The 24,761-nt window shown below is 47.5% G+C and overlaps 1 protein-coding gene across 1 annotated transcript in view; it reads right to left on the reverse strand.

The window, feature by feature from the left end:
* PTPRT (protein tyrosine phosphatase receptor type T) overlaps nucleotides 1-24,761 on the reverse strand; it is an 838,546-nt gene that overhangs the window by 199,461 nt on the left and 614,324 nt on the right. The window contains exon 14 of the mRNA XM_084851682.1: nucleotides 22,833-22,889. Within this exon, the coding sequence (XP_084707808.1) occupies nucleotides 22,833-22,889 (57 nt within the window). The remainder of the gene's footprint in view (nucleotides 1-22,832; nucleotides 22,890-24,761) is intronic.

A 24,761-nucleotide genomic window follows, 5' to 3' on the forward strand; every position in this document is an offset into this window, starting at 1 on the left:
TGTAAGTAAGCTGTATTTCATCCATCTGCTGCAGTTGTCCAGAAGCATTTTGTAAAAGCAATGGAGTTTCTCATGGCCTTTCAGATTCCCAGTAAATGAGACACTCAGATGAAATTGGCAAAACTGGAATATCAGTGTATGGAGACATTAAAAAAAAATCAAGTGAAACTGGTAGCAAAGTGAAGGAAGAAGATATACGAATGCAGAGCACCAGCAGAAGAATATGATGAGTTTTCAACTATCCATCTATAGCAGAAGAGTCTAATTTGCTTTAAGCTTCGTTCTTTATTGTAAGCCATTTTGAGTCTCTGTGAGAAGAAATTGGGTAAATAAATAACATGAGAAATTGGATCTGTGAGATAGTTTTGGCTACATAACACTTATAAAAAGATGGATTGTATGCACTCCATCTCAAAACCATGGTAAAATTCTACATGTTTGATGGCCTTCCACAGCTCATTTTTTCCTGCCTTAGCAGTAACTAACTCCTCCAGTAGATGGGAAAGAAGTTAGGAGGATACAGGACTGAAAATAGAAGCAGAACATCAATTAGAAGTTAAAAAGATAGAGAAACACTGGGATGGTAGATAAAACAAAAGGAATGTCCCCAGTCCTGATTTTGAAAGGGCAGGAAAGTTGAATAGAGAAGGGCTGGACTTCACAATCTGTTAATTTGTTATGAGAGAAACATAGAACTATATAAAACATACAGCATAAAACTATAACTACATTTACTCTGATTAAAGGATTTCTTTGTATCTCAAACAACTTCTGTACAAAAGGTCCACACAATTATATTATGCTTTGGAGGATCTCTGGTGTAGTTGGCTCAGTAGGCCTGTTAGCAAGAACATGGATCCAGGAAGCCTATCCCAGGGAAAGGGCCAGGTTCATGGACATGGTAAATAATCTGGTGCTCTATAAAAGCTGTGGGACTCAGTAGGAAAGCATAAAAACAAAATTAAATGTGGAATGTCCCACATCGAATTACACTGAAAAGTACAGAATGGAAACTGGGTTCTATACACTGCTTTGCGTTCCCATAACTGCTCAGATTCTGGGCACTGGAATTGCTTGGAGTTGATACTCCAAATATGCCACAACTAAACTCCTTGCCAGCCTTTTCAAAGACAAAATTAGCACTTTCTATTGCCATTCTTGTTCAAAGTCCTAAGGGGCTGTTAAGCATAATATGCCTGGAGCAAATTATATTATCAATGACAAAGCTTGTCCAAAAATCATCTCTGAGGTCTTGCGATATTTTTTTCAAATTTCTTATAGCACCATGTGTCTGTTTATTTGTTTGTTTCTTACATTTATATCCCACCTTTCCTTCAAAGAGCCTAAAGCAATGTACATGATCTTCCTCCTCTCCATTTTATCCTCACAACAAACCTGTGAGGTAGGTGAGAATAAGTGACTGGCCCAAAGTCACCCAGTGAGCTTCATGGCCAAGTGGGGACTAGAATCCAGTTCTCCTGTGTCTCAGTCCAACATTATAACCACCAAACCACACTGTGTGTGTGTGTGTGTGTGTGTAATGTAATATATTTGTTACAGGACTAGTTTGGGGTTCCCCCCCGGATGGACCCTACCTGCCGCTGGCCGGTTCGGTCCATCCACTGCCATCTGCTGCTCCGGTCTGTGGCCACAAATGGCGTCCAGCATAGTGGATGCCATTTGCTTCCCTGCTTTAGCCGTGATAGGCTACGTAAATATTTATGTAGCCTATCATGGCTAAAGCAGGGATGCAAATGGCGTCAACTACGCCATTTGCATCACTACTCTTTTTGTGATAGGATACGTAAATGTTTACGTAGCCTATCACGGCTAAAGCAGGGACACAATAGGCGTAGCGGACACCATTTGTGTCCCTGCTCTTTGCCATGATAGGCTATGTAAATATTTGCGTAGCCTATCATGGCTAAAGCAGGGACGCAAATGGTGTCTAAGCTCATAAAGCCCACTGACAGGTATCCCTTTCTTCTCATCCATGTGGGAACAAATGATACTGCCAAGCAGAGCTACAAAGAAATCACATCAGACTTTGAAACTTTGGGAAGGAAACTCAAGAACTTTGGGGCCCAGATAACTCAAGAACTTTGGCACCCTGGCTGTGGAATGAGCTCCCTAGTGAGGTTTGCCTGGCACCTACATTGTATTCCTTTCGGCGCCAGGTGAAGACCTTTTTATTTTCCCAGGCATTTTAGCATTTTAGCTTTCTAGACTTAGCTTTGCTGTTTAAAATCTGTATTTTAAATTCCTGCACTGCTGCTAGGTTTTATTGTGGTTTTAATGTTCTATGTATTTTAAATTGTTTTATTGTGTGCCATTTGGTTTTAATTTTTGTGAACCACCTAGAGAGCTTCAGCTATTGAGCGGTATAGAAATGAAATGAAATGAAATAATGAATGAATGAATGAATAAATGAATGAAAAAATGAAAAAATAAATAAATAAGATAGTTTTCTCATCCATCCTTCCAGTAAGAGGGATAGAAAGGGAAATAAAAATACTCCAGGTGAATGACTGGCTACGAAGGTGGTGCCGACGAGAGAGATTTGGATTCTGGGACCATGGGCTATGCTTCCTGGAAGTTGGACTGTTGGCAAGGGACAGGTTGCACCTCACAAAGGCTGGGAAGAATGTGTTTGGCCACAGCATGAAGAACTTCATCAGGAGGGCTTTAAACTGAATCCTATGGGGAAGGGAGACATAAAGTTGGGGGTACCAATGTACAAAGGCTCATGCACTGCAACAGAGAGAACAGCTCTAATAGCGCCCAATAATAGCTTCCTGGGAGCTGTACCCTATTCCAACTGGGCCCTCCCATGTAGCTGGTCATGCACTAGACCTTGTGTTTGTTTCTGGAGAAGGTGGGGGGTGATCTGGAACTAGGGATGTACGAAATTGCCCTTACCTGGCTCCTCCAGGTTCCACTGGGGGGGAGGCGCTCCGTCCCTCCCCCTGGAATCCTCGCTGGGGGGGTAGGTGCTCCGCGCCTCTCCCCCGGAATCCTGGCTAGCTGGCTCCGCTCAGCAGGGATTCCGCAGAGCCGCCGGCTGGCTCCGCCAGCAGCCGCACATCCGGCCACTGGCTAGCAGGGACGCAAATGGCGGCAGCCATAGCCGCCGCCGTTTGCGTCCCTGTAGTCAGCCGTGATAAGCTATGTAAATCTCTATGTAGCCTATCACGTCTGACTTAAAAAAAAACCCCAAAAACGTGCGTACGCAAATGGCGGTGGCTACGGCCGCCGCCATTTGCGTTCCTTATTTTGGGCCATCTTAGTCTACGTAAATATTTACGTAGACTAAGACAGCGAAAATAAGGGGAACACAAATGGCGTAGCGGACGTTATTTGCTTTCCCCCTTATTTTCGCTGTCTTAGTCTATGTAAATATTTAGATGGCCAAAAATAAGGAACTAAGATGGCCAAAAATAAGGAACGCAAATGGCGGCGGCCGTAGCCGCCACCATTTGCGTACGCTTGTTGTTGTGGTGGTGGTTTTTAAGTCAGACGTGATAGGCTACACAAAGATTTATGTAGCCTATCACGTCTTTTTTTAAAAAAAACCTAGCCATGATAGGCTACATAAATCTTTACGTAGCCTATCACGTATTCCCCCCCCCCCAACACTGGAAATGGTGGTGGCGGCAGCCGGTCAGAGAACCAGCCGCCGCCACCGCCGCTGCCACCGCTGGAGCCGCCGCCGCCCAGAAGATCCGCCCCAGGTAAGTCTCGTCCCAGGGGGGATCCGTGGGGGGTGGGGGGGTGGCAGGCTGTTCCACCACGGAGTTTGGGGGGCCGAATGCACTGGCATTCGGCCTCACCAAGATCTGTGGCGGAATTCTCTGCCATCCCTATCTGGAAGTCAGGGGTATATTCAGCATCTCCTTGTCATTGTCAGATCACTATCTGGTGATGTCGGACTTTTCAGTTCCACAACCCCTCTGCAGGAGTGGAGGACCTATTTGTCAGGGTGGACACTGAGCCCATAGAATCCCAGAGTAGTTCCGATTCTGAGGAAGAGCTGTCGCTCCTGGGAGAGGAGCGCGCTCCTCTTTCCCAGGGCCAACAGCTGACGGAGATTCCTCCCACCCACATTCCTAGCTTAGATAGCAGTCCAGGGAGTGACAGAGTGCGGATAGCAGACTTGGTGGATGCGTGACGCCGACGCAGAGAGCGGCGCCAAATGGGGGGCGCAGAAAGGAGGCGTAGTGCCCGGTTGGTGCGCAAACAACGGCTGTGCCCAGAGGATCCAAGGGAAAAGGGGAGGGACTCTCCCTAGTCCTTAAGTTCAGGGGTCTGCCAGTAATTCCCTTTCAAATGGGGACCAACTGTTCCAACTTAGGGCATAGGTACTGTGCTGCTCAGATCTAGTTGCAAACAGTAGAGTTGTTAAGTTGTAAAAGTAGAATAAAGCTTTGAAAGGAATCCCTTTGTCTGTGTCTGGCCTTGGCTACTGGATTAGACTGAGAGAGGCCTCCAAGGAGCCCTTGATACTATTAAAATGGTGCGCCCCAGGCATCTTATGGATCCGAATGGATTACTGAATGCGCTTGGGGATTCTCTGGAACACGCAAACGGCCACCCTCATGGGTGGCCTGAATGCCACAATCACTGGGGCATTAGATTGGGTGGCTCCGAAATGCCCTCTCCCCTTGAACAGGGTTTGAACTGCATCATGGTTTAATCCATGGTTACGAGCTCTGAAACAGGAGATGAGACGGCTAGAGTGCTGGTGGTGAATGTCTTACTCCGAAGATGATCGGACTTGGGCTAGAGCTGTATCTTCAGCATGTCACGTGGCAATGAAGGCAGCAAAATGGAATATTATGCTGCCTCTATCACATCCACAGGGTGCTGTCCCAGGAGGCTGTTCCAAGTGGTCTGAAGCCTGGTCAGTCCAGTTGCTCCGGAACCGCTGGAGCATTCTAAGGCCTCCTGTGAGGTCTTGGCAAGGCACATCACAGATAAAATTGACTGGATCAGGAGTATTATTCCATGCACCATGGACACAGTTAGCGAGAGGCGGCCTATGGCAAACTGGTTTTGTGGGATCGGTTCCAGCTCCTTCCTTCAGATGAAGTGGAAAAGGTGTTTTCAACTGTAAAGCCAACCACCTGCTTACTTGATCCTTGCCCATCTTGGCTAATTATGAGCTGCAGAGAGCGATTGGGTGAGGGGATCAGGGCAGTGGTGAACACCTCCCTTGAGGGAGTGATGCCATCAGCCCTCAAGGAGGCAGTGATAAGACCACTCTTAAAGAAGCTCTCCTTGGATCCCCAAGTTTTGAACAACTTTCGCCCAGTCTCAAATATGCCATTTTTGGGCTAGATCATTGAGTGGGTGGTGGCGATGCAATTGAAGGCACACTTGGAAGAAGTCAATTATCTAGATCCATTTTAATCAGGCTTCAGGCCTGGGCATGAGACAGAAATGGCCTTGGTCGCCTTGGAGGATACCGTTGACCACAGGTGCCCTCTGAATGTACATTGAATGTGTATATGGGCAAGGAATATCTAATTACTTTGAATTAGGGGTGGACGAAAGTCACTTACCTGTCCTCGAAGCTTGTTCGCAGTGGGGGGGAGGCGCTTCGCTGCTGCCCCCGCGAAGTTCAGGCTGGGGGGGAGGCTTCCCGCCTCGCCCGGCCGAAATTCAGGCTGGGGGGGAGGCTTCCCACCTCGCCTGGCTGAAATTCAGGCCGGGGAGGAGGCGCCTCGCCTCGCCTGGCCGCGAACTCCAAAGTTTTTTTTTTTAAAAAAAAACCGCCCCCGTGATAGGCTATGTGATGATTAACGTAGCCTATCACAGCTAGATCTGCAAAGTCAGCCGTGATAGGCTACGTTAATCATCACATAGCCTATCACGGGTGACTTTAAAAAAAAAAAAAAAAGCGCGTACGCGAATGGCGGCCCCCATAGGGAGCCGCCATTCGCGTTCCTTATTTGGTCGCTGTAGTCTACGTATATCTTTACGTAGACTACAGCAACCAAATAAGGAACGGGAATGGTGGCTCCCTATGGGGGCCGCCATTATCCGTATTCGCTTTTTTTTTTTTACGTAGCCTATCACGGCTGACTTTGCAGATCTAGCCATGATAGGCTACGTTAATCGTCACATAGCCTATCATGGGGGCATTTTTTTTTCTTTTATTGGAATGGCGGGGGCGGCAGCTGGTCGAAGACCGGCTGCCGCTCTTGCCCCGGACGAACACCCGCCGAACCGCCAGCCGGACCCGCCGCCGGGAGGGACATTCGGCAAAGGTACGTCCCATCCCGGGGGGGTGTGCGGGGGCCGGGGGGGTGTGGGGAATTTCTCCCTGAAACTTGTTCGGGGGGCTGAACACGTTGGCGCTTGGCCCCCGAAGTTTCGGGGAGAAATTCTCCACCATCCCTACTTTGAATGAGTTCAAATCTCCAGGGCCAGATGAACTGCATCCTGGAGTAATAAAGGAAGTGGCGGAAGAACTCTCAGAGCCACTGTGTATTATCTTTGAGAAATCATGGAGGACAGGTGAAGTGCCAGATGATTGGAGGAGGGCTAATGTTGTCCCTATCTTCAAAAAAGGGCAAAAAGGAGGAACCTGGGAACTACAGACCACTCAGTCTGACAACAATCCCTGCAAAAATTCTGGAGCAGATTATAAAGCAATCAGTTTGCAGTCTTGAAAACAATGCAGTGATTACTTGAAGCCAAAACGGATTTGTCAAGAACAAATCCTGCCAAATGGATCTAGGGATGTACGAAAGTCACTTACCTTTTCGCAGCTTGGATTCGTGGGGGGGGGAGGCGCTCCATCCCTCCCCCCGGAATCCTCCATGGGCCAGCTCTGCTACGTGGTGGCTCCATGGAGCCGCTGGCCAGGACCATCTGCAGCCGGAGTTCCGGCCATTTGGATCCTGCCAGGCTGCCGTGATAGACTACGTAAGTATTTACGTAGCCTATCACAGCAAAGAGCAGGGGTGCAAACGGCGGCCGCTACGCCGTTTGCGCTGCTGCTCTTTCTGTGATAGGCTATGTAAGTATTTACGTAGCCTAACGTGGTAAAGGCAGCTACGCAAATGGCGTAGTGGCTGCCATTTGCGTCCCTGCTCTTTGCTGTGATAGGCTACGTAAATACTTACGTAGCCTATCACGGCAGCTTGGCACGACGCAAATGGTGGCTGTAGCAGCAGGCCGAAAGACCAGCCGCCGCGGCTGCCACCGGAGCTGCCACTGCAGCTGCCGCTGCCGGCGGAGCCCCAGGTAAGTTTCATTCCGGGGGGATTCTGTGGGGTGGCGGGAAGCTGTTCCGCCACAGATTTTGGAAATCTGTGGCAGAATTCTCTGCCATCCCTAGATGAATCTGATCTCATGTTTTGATCAGGTCACCTCCCTTGTGGACTGTGGCAATGTTGCTAGGGATGTACGAAATTGCCCTTACCTGGCTCCACCGGGTTCCACTGGGGGGGGGGAGGCGCTCTGCGCCTCCCCCCTGGAATCCTAGCCGGCTGGCTCTGCTCCGCAGCGATTCCGTGGGGCCGCCAGCCGGCTCCGCCAGCAGCCAGACATCCAGCTGCTGGCTAGCAGGGACGCAAATGGCAGTGGCCGTAGCCGCCGCCATTTGCATCCCTGTAGTCAGCCGTGATAGGCTATGTAAATCTTTATGTAGCCTATGATGTCTGACTTTTTTTAAAAAAAACAACACGCGCGTATGCAAATGGCGGCGGCTATGGCCGCCACCATTTGCATTCCTTATTTTTGATGTCTTAATCTACATAAATATTTACGTAGACTAAGACAGCGAAAATAAGGGGAACGCAAATAGCGTAGCGGACGCTATTTGCGTTCCCCCTTATTTTCGCCGTCTGAGTCTACGTAAATATTTATGTAGACTAAGACAGCCCAAAATAAGGAACACAAATGGCAGCGGCTGTAGCCGCCGCCATTTGCGTACTCACGTTTGTTTTTTTTAAAGTCAGACGTGATAGGCTACATAAAGATTTACGTAGCCTATCACGTCTTTTTTTTTTTAAAACCTAGCCATGATAGGCTACGTAAATCTTTACATAGCCTATCACGTTTCCCCCCCCACATTGGAAATGGCGGCGGTGGCAGCTGGTCGGAAGACCAGCCGCCGCAGCCGCCACCACCGAAGCCGCCACCGGAGCCACCGCCGCCTGGAAGATCCGCCCCAGGTAAGTCTCATCCCGGGGAGGATCCGTGGGGGGGGGGGTGGCAGGCCGTTCCGCCATGGAGTTTGGGGGCCCGAATGCACTGGCATTCGGCCTCACCGAGATCCATGGCGGAATTCTCTGACATCCCTAAATGTTGCGGACATAATATACCTCAACTTCAGCAAAGCTTTCAACAAAGTTCCCCATGATCTCCTGATGATTAAACTAGTTCAAAGTGGGCTAGATGAAGCAACAATCAGGTGGATCCACAGTTGGCTATAGAATTGGACTCAAAGAGTGCTTATCAATGGGATCTTCTCAAACTGGGGAGAGGTAATGAGAGGGGTACCTCATGGCTCAGTCCTGGGCCCAGTGCTCTTCAACATTTGTATTAATGTCTTGGATGAAGAGGTGCAGGGAATGGTGATCAAATTTGCAGATGACATGAAGTTGGGTGGGATAACTAATACTTTGGAAGACAGAAACAAAATTCAAAGTGATCTTGATAGGCTGGAGCGCTGGGCAGAAAACAACAGAATGAAATTTAATAGCAATAAATGCCGAGTTCTGCACCTAGGAAAAAGAAACCAAGTGCACAGTTACAAGATGGGTGTCAGGACTGATTCTGAGCACATGGAGATAGCAGCTCAGATTCAGAAGAGGAGCAGCCAGAACTGGGGGAGGCATTTTCACAAGCCAGTTTAGATATGGTAGGGATGGCAGAGAATTCCATCATGGACCCCAGTGAGGCCAGATTCAAAAGTGTCTGGCCTCCAGAGTCCATGGCAGAATGGAGCACTTACCTCCATCTCCCTTCAGAATCCTCTTTGGCCGGATCCTCCCCAGCTGGCTCCATATCGCCAGCGATACAGCCACCATTGCTGTGCTGCATCACTGGCTGAGGACTCACTCTGGACACAAATGGCGTAGTGGATGCCATTTGCGGCCATAAAGCTCTTAGATTAAGCTAAATGCTAGCCTATCATGGGAAAAACCAAAGACGCAAATGGCGTCATTTATGGATGCATTTAGCCAGCTATATGGCATGGCAATGGCGGCCATATCGCTAGCAATACGGAGCCGATGGCCAGCTCCGCAGAGCCGGCTGAAGTGGATTCCGGGGGAGGGACAGATCGCCTCCCCCCGCGGGCAGATTCCCGGCCGGAATGACAGGTAGGGAATCTGCCCATCCCTAGATATGGGTAGGCATGCTTCTCAGGTTACCAACTCCCAGATAGCTGGGCATGAAGCTTCCTCCTTGCCCCCCTCTGTGAGAAGCAGTGAGCAGGAAGAGAAGGGGATTGAGGACTGTGTTCTAACTCCTAAGAGACACGAGGCAGAGGTGTAGAGCTAAGATGGAAACATCAGGGGCGGAGCTCAGACGGTCAACCCGGTTAGCAATGCATGAAAGTCTACGCAGGGAAGCATCACGTGAGGGGCGGGACCTCCCTCCCTCAGTTAGCCTAGCCAGAAAGCCTCCCTTTCAAACTGCGGGCAACTTTTGGTGATCCCATTTGAATCCCCTGGAGGCATTCATTTGTAGCCAGAGAGTCTTTGAGGATTTGCATCTGTAATGAACCTGTGAATAATGAATTAAAGGTGTGAGACTGAAGCCTCTCTACTTGTGTGTGTGTGAGTGCTTAAGGATAGAGGGGGCCAAGGGATTTGTGACAACAGGGGATACTTGGCTCAACAATACTACAAGTGAGAAGGATCTTGGAGTTGTTGTAGATCACAAGCTGAATATGAACCAACAATGTGATGTGGCTGCAAAAAAGGCAAATGCTATTCTGGGCTGCTTTAATAGAAGTATAGCTTCCAAATCATGTGAAATACTAGTTCCCCTCTACTCAGCACTGGTTAGACCTCATCTGTGTCCAGTTCTGGGCACCACACTTTAAGAAGGATGCAGACAAACTGGAGAGGGTTCAGAGGAGGGCAACAAAGATGATCAGGGGACTGGAAACAAAGCCCTACGATGAGTGACTGAAAGAACTGGGCATGTTTAGCCTTGAGAAGAGAAGACTGAAGGGAGATAGCATAGCGCTCTTCAAGTACTTGAAAGGTTGTCCCAGAGAGGAAGGCCAGGATCTCTTCTCGATCATCCCAGAGGGCAGGACACAGAATAATGGGCTCAAGTGACAGGAAGCCTCTCCACTGAAAGAATACTGTGGTGGGGAAATAGAGCTCTGAGGCATGCTTCTGCTGAGCTCAGTTTCTGACTGCTCTTTAGGGCTGAAAGGAAGCAAATAGAAGGCTTCCTTGGCTTTTAGTCTATCAAATGATCAAATGCTGAGGACTTTGACTGTATTCTTCTCTCTGCTGGTGGGATGGAATCCCTGGAATCATGAGGACAGTGCACATTCCTAACCAATTTAGGTGGTTTACGTACATATGTGGGTTCCTCATCCCCCTATATTTTTCTGCAAGGATAAGGGCCACTACCATAGGTAGGGTCTCTATCATATCCTACCCTGACTCGTCAACATTTAGGCTCCAGTGTATGAATGGGAGTTTGTCTATGTGCAGGGTCAGCTCCAGATTTTTGAAGGTCTTTGGGCAAAAAAACTCTCAATGCGCCCTGTTCCTCAGGGAGTCTACCTTCTCACTGCCATTGTCGCCAGCTACTGTTTTCCTCATTTTCTTTCTCATTATTGCTATCACTTGCTTGCTTGACAGATAGAATGCCAGTGAGCAAGTAGGCTGTGGCATTTGCTACTGCTTCTTCTCACCACCTCCATTGTCTGGGCCAGACCCAGAGGCAGGTGAACCAGCAGGCTGTAATGGTGAAAAGGAGAAACAACTCCAGGGGACTCTTGTCTGTGGGCCCTTGCAGGGGGTGGGACCTCAGCTGGGGCCCCCAGCAGAACGCCCAGCCATGCCTACATGTGATGCCAGCCCTGTCTGTGGGTGTACCTCACTTTATTGAAATACTGACTTTTAAAATGTATGATGGTTGATACTGTTCCTTGATTTTAGCAGCTAGAATTATGTTATTCTATTTCTGTTGTTTTTAATTATTGCATCTTTTTATTGTATTGCTTTAACTCATTATGTTAATTCTGAAAGCTGTCTTGATAATTACAAGATTGAAAGGCATAATGGATATGTTTCAGATAAATAAATAAGTTTGCAATAGAAGTAGAAAGAGAACATTCCCTACGTGTTCCTCAGGAAGAATGAAGCTCCGTGGCAGAGCACTTTCTTTGCATGCAAAAGGTCCCAGGTTCAACCTTGGTATCTCCAGTTAGTCTGGGAAAGACTCTTGTCTGAGAAACCCTGGAGAGCTGCTTCCAGACAACATGGACAATACTGGGTAAATTGCTGGTGGAAACACCCCCCAGCACAACTGAAGTAATGTTCTGTGTCCCTGTGCAAAACTTCCATTTTATAACCACAACTAAGACAGTGAATTTACATGAGGGTTTTTTTTTATGATCATAGCTTAGCCTAGGAAAATTGTAGGGATGTACGAAAGTCCCTTACCTGAACCCGAAAGTTGATTCACGGTGGGGGGGAGCCGCTCCATCCCTCCCCCCGAAATTCTGGCCAGGGGGGAGGTGCCCCATCCCTCCCCCCTGAAATTCTGGCCAGGGGGGAGGCGCCCCATCCCTCCTGCCGTGAATCCTGTCCTGCTGGGACGCAAATGGTGGCAGCTGTACCCGCTGCCGCTTGCGGCCCTGCAGTCAGCCGTGACAGGCTACGTAAATGTTTACGTAGCCTATCATGGCTAGGGATAGCGGAGAATTTCTCCACAAATCTCCAGGAGGCCGAATGCCAACGCATTCGGCCCCCCGAAATTGGTGGAGAAACGGTCCGTCCCCCCGCCCCCCCGGGATGGGACTTACCTCATGCAAATGTCCCTCGCAGCGGCGGGTCCCGGCGGCGGTTCGGTGGTGGTTCGGCGGCGGCGGCAGCGGCGAACGCTATTTGCGTTGCCCTTATTTTCGCCGTAGTCTACGTAAATCTTTACGTAGACTAGACGTGCCAAAATAAGGAACGCAAATGGCGGTCCCCATGGGAGCCGCCATTTGCGTACGCGCTTTTTTTTTTTCAAAGTCACCCGTGACAGGCTACGTGACGATTTACATAGCCTATCACGGCTGACTTTGGAAATCTAGCCATGATAGGCTACGTAAATTGTTACGTAGCCTATCACGAGTGTGTGTGTTTTTGGGTTTTTTTTACTTTTTTTTTCACGGCCGGGTAGACGGGGTGCTCCTACCTGGCCTGAGTTTCGCCGGCGAGGAATGGGGTGCCTCCCCCCCGGCCTGAATTTCGCCAGGCGAGGCAGGGCGCCTCCCCCCCCACGCATGAACTTCGGGGGGAGAAGCGAAGTGCCTCCCCCCCATCGCGAAGCAAGCTGCGGGACAAGGGACAAGTCCCTTTCGTCCATCCCTAGAATTAAGGGATAGCAGTAAAATATTAATTTAAGATACTGGCATAGGTATCCAGCTTCTCAGAAGAACTTGAATAGGGATGTCAGAGAATTCTGCCACAGATCTCGGGGAGGCAGAATGCCAACGCATTCAGCCCCCCGAAATCGGTGGCAGAACGGTCTGCCCCCCGCCCCCCCCTGGGATGAGACTTACCTGTAGGGATGGCGGAGAATTTCTCCCCGAATCTTTGGGAGGCCGAGCGCCGCCGCATTCGGCCCCCCGAAGTTGGTTGGGAAATTCTCCGCCGGCCCCCTGCCCCCACTGGGATGGGACTTACCTTCGGCAAATGTCCCTCTCAGCGGTGGGTCCCAGCAGCGGTTCGGCGGCGGTTCGTCGCGGGCGGGGGCGGCGGCCGGTCTCCCGAATGGCTGCCGCTGCCGCCATTGCAAAAAAACCCACTAAAGTAAAAAAAACGAAAAACACTCGTGATAGGCTATGTAACGATTTACGTAGCCTATCACTGCTAGATTTCCAAAGTCAGCCGTGATAGGCTATGTAAATCGTCACATAGCCTATCACGGGTGACTTTGAAAAAAAAAAAGCGCTATTTGCGTTGCCCTTATTTTCGCCATAGTCTACGTAAATCTTTATGTAGACTAGACATGCCAAAATAAGGAACGCAAATGGCGGTGCCCCATGGGTGCCGCCATTTGCATACGCGCTTTTTTTTTTCCTAAAGTCACCCGTGATAGGCTACGTGACGATTTACGTAGCCTATCATGGCTGACTTTGGAAATCTAGCCATGATAGGCTACGTAAATAGTCACGTAGCCTATCACAGGGTCTTTTTTTTTTTACTTTTGTTTCGCGGCCGGGGAGACGGGGCACTTCTCCCCGGACTGAATTCCGGCCGGGCGAGGCGGGACGCCTCCACCCCCTCGCCTGAACTTCGGGTGGAAAAGCAAAGCACCTCCCCCCCACCGCGAAGCCAAGCTGCGAAAAGGTAAGTGACATTCGTACATCTCTACTTACCTGGGGGGGATCTTCCTGGTGGTGGTGGCTCCGCTGGCGGATCCGGCGGCGGTTCAGCGGTGGTTCGGCGGCGGTGGCTGTGGTGGCCGGTCTTCCGACCGGCTGCCACCGCCGCCACTTTCAGTGTTGGGGGGGGAAGACGTGATAGGCTACGTAAAGTTTTACATAGCCTATCACAGCTAGGTTTAAAAAAAAACCATGGTAGGCTACGTAAATGTTTACGTAGCCTATCACGGCTGACTTAAAAAGAAAAAAACAACGCGCATATGCAAATGGCGGTGACCATGGCCATTTGCGTTCCTTATTTTGGCATGTCTTAGTCTACGTCAACATTTACGGAGACTAAGACGGCGAAAATAAGCATCCGCTATGCTATTTGCGTTCCCCTTATTTTCGCCGTCTTAGTCTACATAAATCTTGATGTAGACTAAGACGTGCCAAAATAAGGAACGCAAATGGCAGCGGCCGTGGCCGCCTCCATTTGCGTACGCGCGTTGTTGTTTTTTTCTTTTTAAGTCGGCCGTGATAGGCTACGTAAACATTTACGTAGCCTATCACAGCTGACTGCAGGGACGCAAACGGCGGTGGCTACGGCCGCTGCCATTTGCGTCCCTGCTAGCCAGTGGCCGGATGTCCAGCTGCTGGCAGAGCCGGCCAGGGGCTCCGCAGAATTGCTGCGGAGCACAGCCAGCCAGCCAGGATTCCAGGGCGGGAGGAACGGAGTGCCTCCCCCCCGTCCAGGATTCCGGGGGGAGGGATGGAGCACCTCCCCCTCACCATCGACATAATCCGCGAAAGGTAAGTGACTTTCGTACATCCCTAAATGTGTAGAGATGCTCATAATATGTAAGCTGAACACCTAGCTGAGAGTGCAGAGGCTAAAGCAAACCCCAAGCAAACCCCATAGACATTCCATACAGCCAATGTACCAAAGAATTCAGTACTTAAGTAGCAATTACACTTAAGGAGAAGCATTTGACTTTTGCCATTCCCGCCTACCTCCTGCAGCCTTCTGAGCTATATCACATATGGTTCCAGCATGTCCCCCAGGCCCCAGGAGCAGCTTTGCAGGACATACAGGGACTGCGCTGGGTAGGACAGCGTAGTAAGTAGGGATGGCGGAGAATTTCTCCCCGAATCTTCAGGGGGCCGAGCACCAATGCATTCGGCCCCCCGAAATCGGCGGTGAAATTCTCTGCCCCCCCCCCCCGGGATGGGACTTACCTTTGGCGAATGTCCCTCCCGGCGGCCGTAGTCTACATAAATCTTTACGTAGACTACCGGGACCAAATAAGGAACGCAAATGGCGGTGCCCATAGAGCGCCACCATTTGTGTACGCACTTTTTTTTTTCAAAGTCACCCGTGATAGGCTACGTAACGATTTACGTAGCCTATCACGGCTGACTTTGGAAATCTAGCCGTGATAGGCTACGTTAATCGTTACGTAGCCTATCACAGGGTTTTGTTTTTGTTTTTACACTTTGTTTCGTGGCCGGGGAGATGGGGCGCTTCTCCCCAGCCTGAATTTCGGCCGGGCGAGGTGGGAAGCCTCCCCCCCCCGGCCTGAATTTCAGCCAGGCGAGGCGGGACGGCTCCCCCCCCCTCGCCTGAACTTCGGGGGGAGAAGCGAAGCACCTCCCCCCCACCGCGAAGCACCCCTGCGAAAAGTTAAGTGACTTTCTCACATCCCTAAGTAAAAGTTGGGTGCCCTACCTCATGCATGTGGATGTGCTTCCCACTGGTACAAGGCCAACACTGGATATAACCCATAAAGAACAGAGCCAAAGTTCCACTAAAAAGGTTTGTTACTATGCCAGAAGATAAAGATTAATGAAGATCTGGCATCACTGCAACAACCAAAGGTCTCAAATGAATAAACACTGGTATCACATGCTGTAATCACACATTTCGGATGAATTATTGAAAATACTCTGGTCTTATCAGACGTGGTCTGCTTTCTGTTCCAGCTGGCAATATATGTTGTAAAGGTGCTTCTTTTTAGTCCTTCTCACTCCAGAGGAGAAGAAATGCCTATTTTAATACAGCTATTGGCACTGAAGAACCTGTCATCATCTCTGGAGTCAAAAGGAATCCATCTCATCTCAGTAGTGTTTTGTTTGCATATCAAAGGGCTCCAAGCACTGAAATGCTTTCCTTCCCATCAACCCAGATGTGAATATTCTTTGCCAGATCCTGCATAATAAATAACCTCCTTAATACATGCTCCATGGAGAGATGGAGTTTGACATTATATGGTAAACTGGTGCTGTCTGATCTGCCTACAATACTGTGAGATATGGGGTTCAGCTGACAGAGGGGTTCTTGAGGAAGAAGAGTACTCCAAATCTTTATAAACACAAGGATCAATAGCTTTTCCCAAATTGGTGCCCTCCAGATGTGTTTTACTATAGCTCCCATAATCCCCAACTAGCATCAGCAATGGTTATGCTGGCTATGGATAATGGGAGTTGTAGTCCAACACATCTGGAGGGCAGCAGGTTGGGAAAGGCTGCCATAAAGCATCACTGATTAGGGATGTACGAAAGTCACTTACCTTTTCAAAGGGTGACATTCGCGGTGGGGTGGAGGCGCTCCGTCCCTCCCCCTGAAATTCTCTCTGGCTGGCTCCGCTCTGCGGAGATTCTGGGAAGCCACCGGCCAGGGCCGCCTGCAGCCGGACATCCGGCCGCTGGGCAGCCTGCAGGGATGCAAATGGCAGCTGCCGTAGCTGCCGCCATTTGCGTCCCGGTATTTTGCGTCCCGGTATTTTGCGTCCCATTTGCGTTCCTTTTTTTTTTTTTTGCCGTTTTAGCCTACGTAAATATTTTTGTAGCCTATTATGGCAAAAAAAAGGAACACAAATGGCAGCCATTATGCCATTTGCGTTCCCCCCCTTTTTTTTTTTTGCCATAATAGCCTACGTAAATATTTACATAGGCTAAAACAGCAAAAAAAAAGGGAACGCAAATGGTGGCCACCGTAGCTGCTGCCATTTGCGTTCCCTTAGTTTTGCCATGATAGGCTACGTAAATACTTACGTAGCCTATCACGGCTTCCACAGGGATGCAAATGGTGTCCCTGCGTTAGCTGTGATAGGCTACGTAAGTATTTACATAGCCTATCACGGCTATATGGAAGAAGCGAATAGTGGCCACAGACGCGGCCGCCATTTGCAAGTCAGTGCAGACAGCAGCAGGTGGGTGCTCCGTTCCGGGCCCATTTCACGGGGTGGGGGGGCGGGGGGACTTCGTTCTGCCACGGATTTCGGGGAGCCGAATGCACTGGCATTCAGCCTCACCGAGATCCATGGCAGAATTCTCTGACATCCCTATCACTGATGAAGACAAATTATTGTGGTGGCAGTGGTATAAGTCCAGCTTTAAAATCTGAGAAAATTGTAATCATCATACAGAAGGGTGCTGCAATATCAAAGAGAAACATTTATGAAGAGGATTCAATTTAATGCTTTAAAATTTGTCTATATATCATGAGTAGTTCCACATACATGCATATCCAAATTTAGGTGAGCAATTTCCTATTGGGAAAAATAATAATGAAAGTAGGTTTTTACTTTCCTGACCTTTGACAGCTTTAATGAATTTGAGCTAGTTCACAGTAGTTGGCAGTACCCCATAAAGGCAGCATTGCCTTATCTGCCATTACACAAATTGAAACAGGCACATGAATGGCTACCAGATGGAGGCACCAGTTCAAACCAATAGATCTTGCATGTGAACGCTTCTTGGTTACTGATAATCCCATGTACTCCTAAGGTGCACTGCTCATGTGGGGGCTGCTGATTAATGTGAACAGGCCGTCTCTCTCCAACACCTGCCTCTTTCTTGTATCACTGTTAATGCTGTTACAGAATTTTTAGGCATTATACCCAAAATAAGAATGTTAATGCAATGAGGATGAGGATGATGAGGATGATGAGGATGGCTGTATAAAGAGATGGAATCCCGGAGAAACCTTTTTAAGGATACTAAGGCATAATGTATTAATAATAGGTTTGGGTTTCTCATATCTTTGGAAGCTTAATTTTAAGGACACTTCATGGCAGTAATATATTCATGCTAACCTTTTGAAGCAACCCAGAGAGAATGAACAATTGATTCACGTTGTTCCATTGAAACAGTTTTGCTCCTTCGGGATCATGCCAGCACACCTTATGCAAAGGTGCTAAGGTATGTAAATTATGAACAGAATGTCAATCTGGTGACTGTTCACAGATATATTATCTTCAAAAGCTGTGTGATATTCCTTCTGGTTTGATGCTCCCTTTCCTCTTGATACATATGGCAGTCATCTGGGTGAAGCTTTGTGCCTGCGATCTCCAACATTCTTGATGTCTGCTGGGTAGGGATGGGGGAGAATTTCTCCCCGAAACTTCGGGGGGCTGAGTACCAACGCATTCGGTCCTTCGAAGGTTGTTCGGGGAGAAATTTTCTGCCCCCCCCCCGGGATGGGACTTACCTTTCATGAATGTCCCTCCCGGCGGTGGGTCCCGGCGGCGGTTCGGCAGGTCTTCGTCAGGGGCGGGGGCAGCAGCCGGTCTTTCGACCGGCTGCCGCCGCCGCCATTACAAGAAAAGTTAAAAAGAAAAAACGCCCCTGTGATAGGCTATGTAACGATTAACGTAGCCTATCACGGCTAGATCTGCAAAGTCAGCCATGATAGGCTACGTTAATCGTCACGTAGCCTATCACGGATAGGGGTGGATGAAAGTCACTTACCTTTTCTCGCAGCTTGTTTGCGGTGGGGGGGAGCGCTTCGCTGCTCCCCCCGCGAAGTTCAGGCCAGGGGGGGAGGCTTCCCGCCTCGCCTGGCCGAAATTCAGGCCGGGGGGGAGGCTTCCCGCCTCGCCCGGCCGAAATTCAGGCCGGGGAGGAGGCTTGCCGCCTCACCCGGCCGCGAACACGAAAGTAAAAAAAAAAAAAAGTCCCCTGATAGGCTACGTGACGATTCACGTAGCCTATCATGGCTAGATCTGCAAAGTCAGCCGTGATAGGCTACATGAATCGTCACGTAGCCTATCACGGGTGACTTTAAAAAAAAAAAAAAAAGTGCGTACGCGAATGGCGGCCCCCATAGGGAGCCGCCATTCACGTTCCTTATTTAGTTGCTGTAGTCTACGTAAATGTTTACGTAGACTACGGCGACCAAATAAGGAACGCGAATGGCAGCTCCCTATGGGGGCCGCCATTTGGTACGCGCTTTTTTTTTTCTTCGAAGTCAACCATGATAGGCTACGTGATGATTAACGTAGCCTATCACGGCTGACTTTTCAGATCTAGCCGTAATAGGCTATGTAAATCGTTACGTAGCCTATCACAGGGGCTTTTTTTTTTTTTTACTTTTCTTTTGAAGTTCGCGGCCGGGGAGATGGGGCACTTCTCCCCGGCCTGAATTTCGGCCGGGCGAGGCGGGAAGCCTCCCCCCCGGCCTGAACTCGGGGGGAGCAGCAAAGCGCCTCCCCCCCACCGCGAAGCAAGCTGCAAGACCAGGTAAGTGACTTTCGTACATCCCTACTGCTGGGCTTCCTACCCCTCCTGATTTTTATTTTGTGAAGATTTTTTTTTTAAAAAAATTAAGTGCTAGTTTGGCATGTTTAGGGATGGACGAAAGTCACTTACCTGTCCTCGAAGCTTTTCGCGGTGGGGGGGAGGCGCTTCGCTGCTCCCCCCGTGAAGTTCAGGCCGGGGGGGAGGCTTCCCGCCTCGCCCGGCCGAAATTCAGGCTGGGGAGGAGGCGCCTCGCCTCGCCCAGCCGCGAACTAAAAAGTTAAAAAAAAAAAAAACGCCCCCGTGATAGGCTACGTGACGATTAACGTAGCCTATCATGGCTAGATCTGCAAAGTCAGCCATGATAGGCTACGTTAATCATCACGTAGCCTATCACGGGTGACTTAAAAAAAAAAAAAGCGCGTACGCAAATGGCGGCCCCCATAGGGAGCCACCATTCGCGTTCCTTATTTGGTCGCTGTAGTCTATGTAAATCTTTACGTAGACTACAGCGACCAAATAAGGAACGGGAATGGCGGCTCTCTATGGGGGCCGCCATTATCCGTACGCGCTTTTTTTTTTTTTAAGTCACCCGTGATAGGCTACGTGACGATTTACGTAGCCTATCACGGCTGATTTTGCAAATCTAGCCGTCACAAACGTCACGGGGGCGTTTATTTTTCCTTTTCTTTTCTTGGAATGGCGACGGCGGCAGCCGGTCAAAAGACCAGCTGCCGCTCCCACCCCGGACGAACACCCACCGAACCGCCGGCCGGACCCGCCGCCGAGGGGGACATTCACCAAAGGTAAGTCCCGTCCCGGGGGGGGTGCGGGGTGCGGGGGGGTGCAGAGAATTTCTCCCAGAAACTTCTTCGGGGGGCCGAACACGTTGGCGCTCGGCCCCCTGAAGTTTCGGGGAGAAATTCTCCACCAATTCTAGGCATGTTGCAAAGTGAAACACACCTTTTTTATTTGGGTTCAAAATGGTGGTTTAGTGGTTTAGAGCTCAGACCTCTCCTCTGCCTTGTCCATAGGTTCCTGGGTAAGTTACTTTTCTTTTAGTCTCACCAATTTGTCTTCTGAGAAAATCAGTACATTGTCACTGGGCATGTTCACTATGACAGCCATTTTAGGAATGGGCAAGCCCCAACCACCCATGGCAGCCATTTTATGAGAATGCCCACAACATTCTCTCAAAATTCCAAATCTTCCCATTGACCCAAAAAGTATGGGGACCCCGTGTAGCACACAGCAATTCTAGATAACTCATCTTGCTTACAAACCATCCTTTCCTTTTTCATTTGGCCATTTGTTATAATAAACGGAGAAGATGCCTAAGTCATATTTAAACATACTGATGTAACCTGTCTTCCACTTCTGGATCTAATGGTGATGTCAGAATACTTCCTTTTACTTCTCATCATTAAAATTTCACCCTAGGGAAATTTTACTTTCATTACTATGGATAAGCCTGTGTTTCCAATTTTGTTTTTATGCCAAGGCTGATGTAAAAAAAAAAAAAAGTTGTCCACACAGAATTAGACTAACACTGTGGCATTCATTTTGTTTGTAAACCAATCCAAATTGTCTTGGATAAGACAAGGTTATTGCATTAGGCTATGAACACAGCAGGATTTCAGTATGTACTTTTAACACCATTTAGAAAGGCATGGTTTGGATTTCAAGCAAAAAGTATTCTTATAAACCAAGCAAGTATGTTGATTTTAGGATATTAATTTTTCTAAAATGGGGCATCACTCAGTAAGAGTGGTACAAACATGTTGCTAACACTTCTTCAGAGTGATACCTTGGAATTTCTTTTGGACAGAACTGAAGTGATGCAAGGACAGTATTGATGGATCTAACCTAGGGAGAAAAGCAGCAAAGCCTTTTGAAAATGAGAGTACCTAATGCAATAAACCTATCAAAAGAGTAGCATTCAAGTGTATCAAAAGACAAATGGCCATAACAGAAAAAACAATGGAGTTGTTCTAATAATCTGAAAGAAGTTTTATTAAAGGAGCAACCATTCTAAAGAATAGCCTTCTGATGTTACACAGTTATTCGTGTATTGAGGATGGAGTTGGACCTTTATTTGTTTTTATTTGTTTGTTTTACAGGCAGTTATTGTCTATATGTACTGTCAGTACATTAAGGTTTATGTTGATTTGTTGAGCTCTTCACTCCAATTCTATGTGTGCTTACAGTGGTAGATGGACTTCCTGCATATTACTTGGTTTCTCCATTTACTTTATCACTAAAACTTTCATGTACATAGTGAGGACAAATGTACAGAGCTACCCCAGATGTCAAAGGATAAATCTGCTTTGAAAAACAAGCAGCCCCACAGCAGCTGTTTCAGGGAATGGCTTCTAGCTCATCATAACACTTTAGAAATGGGATCCATATTTACTCAACTGATCCACGGTTGTAGAACACTAGCCAAGAGGAGTGCAAAATTCTTCCAGTGTCTCCAGTTACTGAAGTCTAGTTCAAAGTCAAGCAGCACTCCCACATATTGCATCCCCACAGCCACATTAGGGTTGCCTTTCTCAACCATCCCCAGGTTCCTCTAGCTTCAGGTTTTCCAAGGAAGGGAGGAATAGCAGTTTCCTTCCATATTCCAAGCAGGAAACCAAATCCTCACAAGTTCATTCCTCCTTTGAAATCATAATCACCACCACCACCACCATCAGCATCATCACAAGTTACATTGAACGTGTGGAGAAAAGCAGAAGTACATGTCTTGTTCACTCTCTCTATGTTCACATAATTAATCAATGATACATTGGGTTGGATCCAGATTTAATTATACTTACAGTAGACTTTTTGGAATTAATGGGACTTCTTAAGTTAGTTATCACTAGCTTAAGTCCCACTGATTCCAGTGGGTTTACTCTAAGCATGAACCCAGCTATCAGGAGTTATCCAGGATTTGTTGTAGGGTTTTGCAAGGGTTGTTTAACCCATGCATAACCCCCAATGCCTGGGTTCAGATGACACTCTGCAACCCCATTGGGGATTGCATATTCAAAATGTTGCCCGGCACATGCTGCGACTCATTGTGGGTTAAATAATCCACAGTGAGCCCATCATATCATGTGAACTGGGCTATTGTCACTGTGCATGGTTTAGATGCGATTGCAGAAAAATCTGTGAGGAAGCAGAATTCATAAGATATTTGCTTATATGTATAAACTGAAAATTGAACTGCAGTTGTTCTGGTGTAATATTTTCCAACATTTCAGCAGATATTCTAAAAAGATAGGTTACATAGTATCACCCCATCTTCATAAGTCATTTATCCACTCTTGACCTTTTCCTCTGCCTTGCCTTTTTCCATGTCATTTTTTATGTTAAAATAAATGTATATAAATAATACCAACAGCTATCATGTTTAATTGTCTACTAGAAACATATCCAGAGGAACCAAGGAAAAGATGGGTCATCTTCTCTTAGCATTAGGAACTAAATTATACTTAAAGTTTCAAGGCTAGTTTGGCAGTCTGAAGTTATTTCCAGACTGTACTAGTTGTCATTCTGAATATAGCAATCCAACATTACATTATTGTCTAACTACATTCAAATTGGATTTAGTTCTGGCCCAGTGCAAAATTATTAAAGAATCTCCTGTAAACAAATCAGACTGACATCATACTTGTTTCGACATGCAGACAAAATATGCCATGACAATCAAGTGGGTGCCAAAATGTTTTCATTTTTATGACATTCCCTTTCCTGAACTGATAATCACCTGTGCTCATGAGGCTGGGTGGGTTTCGGGTGGTCACCTGTTGCCTACTTATTACTGCTAAGAACAAGGAAAACGGTTCCCAGGCAGCATGCACAAGAGAGAAAAGAAAAAATAAAAAAAAATAAAAATGTGCCACTTAAATAAAACTGCATTTTAATTCCAAGAACTTGCACTCAGAAAAAAATGAACCTTCAGAGATATGGAACCATTTATGAGCCCTCTGCCTTAGTTTCAATTAGGTGCTGAAATTAATGAAACACACTCTGAGAGAACACAGGAGGTAATTGTTTTCTCCTTAGCAATTTCACTAAGCAATTTTTTCACTAATAAATTGTCAATACTAACTTATATTGTTTGGGGAGAAAGGGGGAAAAAAACCCAGTTCATGCCAAAAGAACCACTCAGATTAAAATAAGTACATAAAATGCATGTGACTAAGGGAAGAAAAGAGGAAAAAAACTGATTCAAAATCCTTTTTGAACTGAAATTCTGTGGCAGAGAATTGGTAAATTGGTGATTAATTATCAGCTTCTTTTAAAGGCTTCTGTATCAACACTAATGATACACATTCATGTTGTCAAATAAGTTAGCCATTTTTTAAAATCTTTAGTACACTCCCATCTCCTCCTAATTTAAACACAACTAGTCTGACTGTGGATACAAGTCTATAGGTGAAAGAGGCCAAAGATGCAAGGCAGATAATAACACTAATGGTAAATAATAGAAAGAAGGGCAATGTGTTGGCATTGAATGAGTAGAAGATGTAACTGAAATATAAAGTAACCATACAGGAATGGACAACACACAAAGAATGTGTTCAAATGTGAATGTGTGTAATATTCATGATAAATTCTGGAACTGTGATCACAAGGAAAGACTGGGATAAAGTACAATGGTCACAAACATCAGAGGCATGTGTTCAGCTTCGAACATTCAGTCAAACTAATGGTGAAGAGTATGTATTTATGTGTGAATAACCTCACCATTCAAGCACTCAAGATGATGTACAGAACAACAAAAACATCAGTTGTCCACTGTCAAAGACAGAATGCCCGACTAACATTGCAACCCTCCCATCGGGTTCAATGGGATGTACTCTCAGATAAGTGTGCATAAGATTGTGGCCTTTTAGAATGATTTAGCAAGTCAGTTCTTATGTTCTTATCGAAGATGGGCCAAAACAGCCCCCCCCGCCCTAATTTGTCACCCCATTCACAGATGATGAATTAGGGGCAGCTGTTTTGGGGGTCACAATTTGATTCCTGAAATGGTTTAGGAGGGGCATTACAAAACCAGCACAGTGAGGCTTCTATGCCATTTCTTCTTTAGAATGATTAACATCATCATCACCATCATCATCATCATCATCATCATCATTATTATTATTATTAGCTATAACTTTGCTAGCAGCTTTTGTAGCATGGCAGCAGCAGCAACAACAAAGATCTAGCAGCCAGCAGTGCTCCTATCACTGGGAAGGCGGTTGTGTAAGTGTACATCCATACTCATATAGGCCCCCTTAGAATAATGCCTATGACATGTTAGCCAGGCAACAGGGACAGCATGTGCGTCAGTGGCTATGGGGTGGGGGCCTACTCATGCATTCTCAATAGCCCCTTCATGCACTCAGTACTAATGGGTACCAGGTGCCTAAATAGGGCTTATGGGAGGCATAAATGCCAGCTGCACTGACCAGTGTTCAACTCCTGGCTATGCCTTTGAAGCTGAGACTTTAAAAAAAAAAAAATGAAGGAAGGAGGAGAGATCTAAAAAGACTAAGAAAAAATGAAGGGGGCAGGGGAGGTAATAAGCTCCCAGCCAGTGCTGAAGTTCTTGCCTCAGTCCTCTCCCCAAATCATTTCAGCCCTTCCTCTTTTTAGTTTTACTTCAGGGTTTCACCAAAATACCACCAGATTGAACTCTGGAAGT

This window comes from Heloderma suspectum, chromosome 4, assembly GCF_057233095.1.
Source record: "Heloderma suspectum isolate Gila_16-S chromosome 4, 16-S_ref, whole genome shotgun sequence".
Classification (NCBI taxonomy): Eukaryota; Metazoa; Chordata; class Lepidosauria; order Squamata; family Helodermatidae; genus Heloderma; species Heloderma suspectum.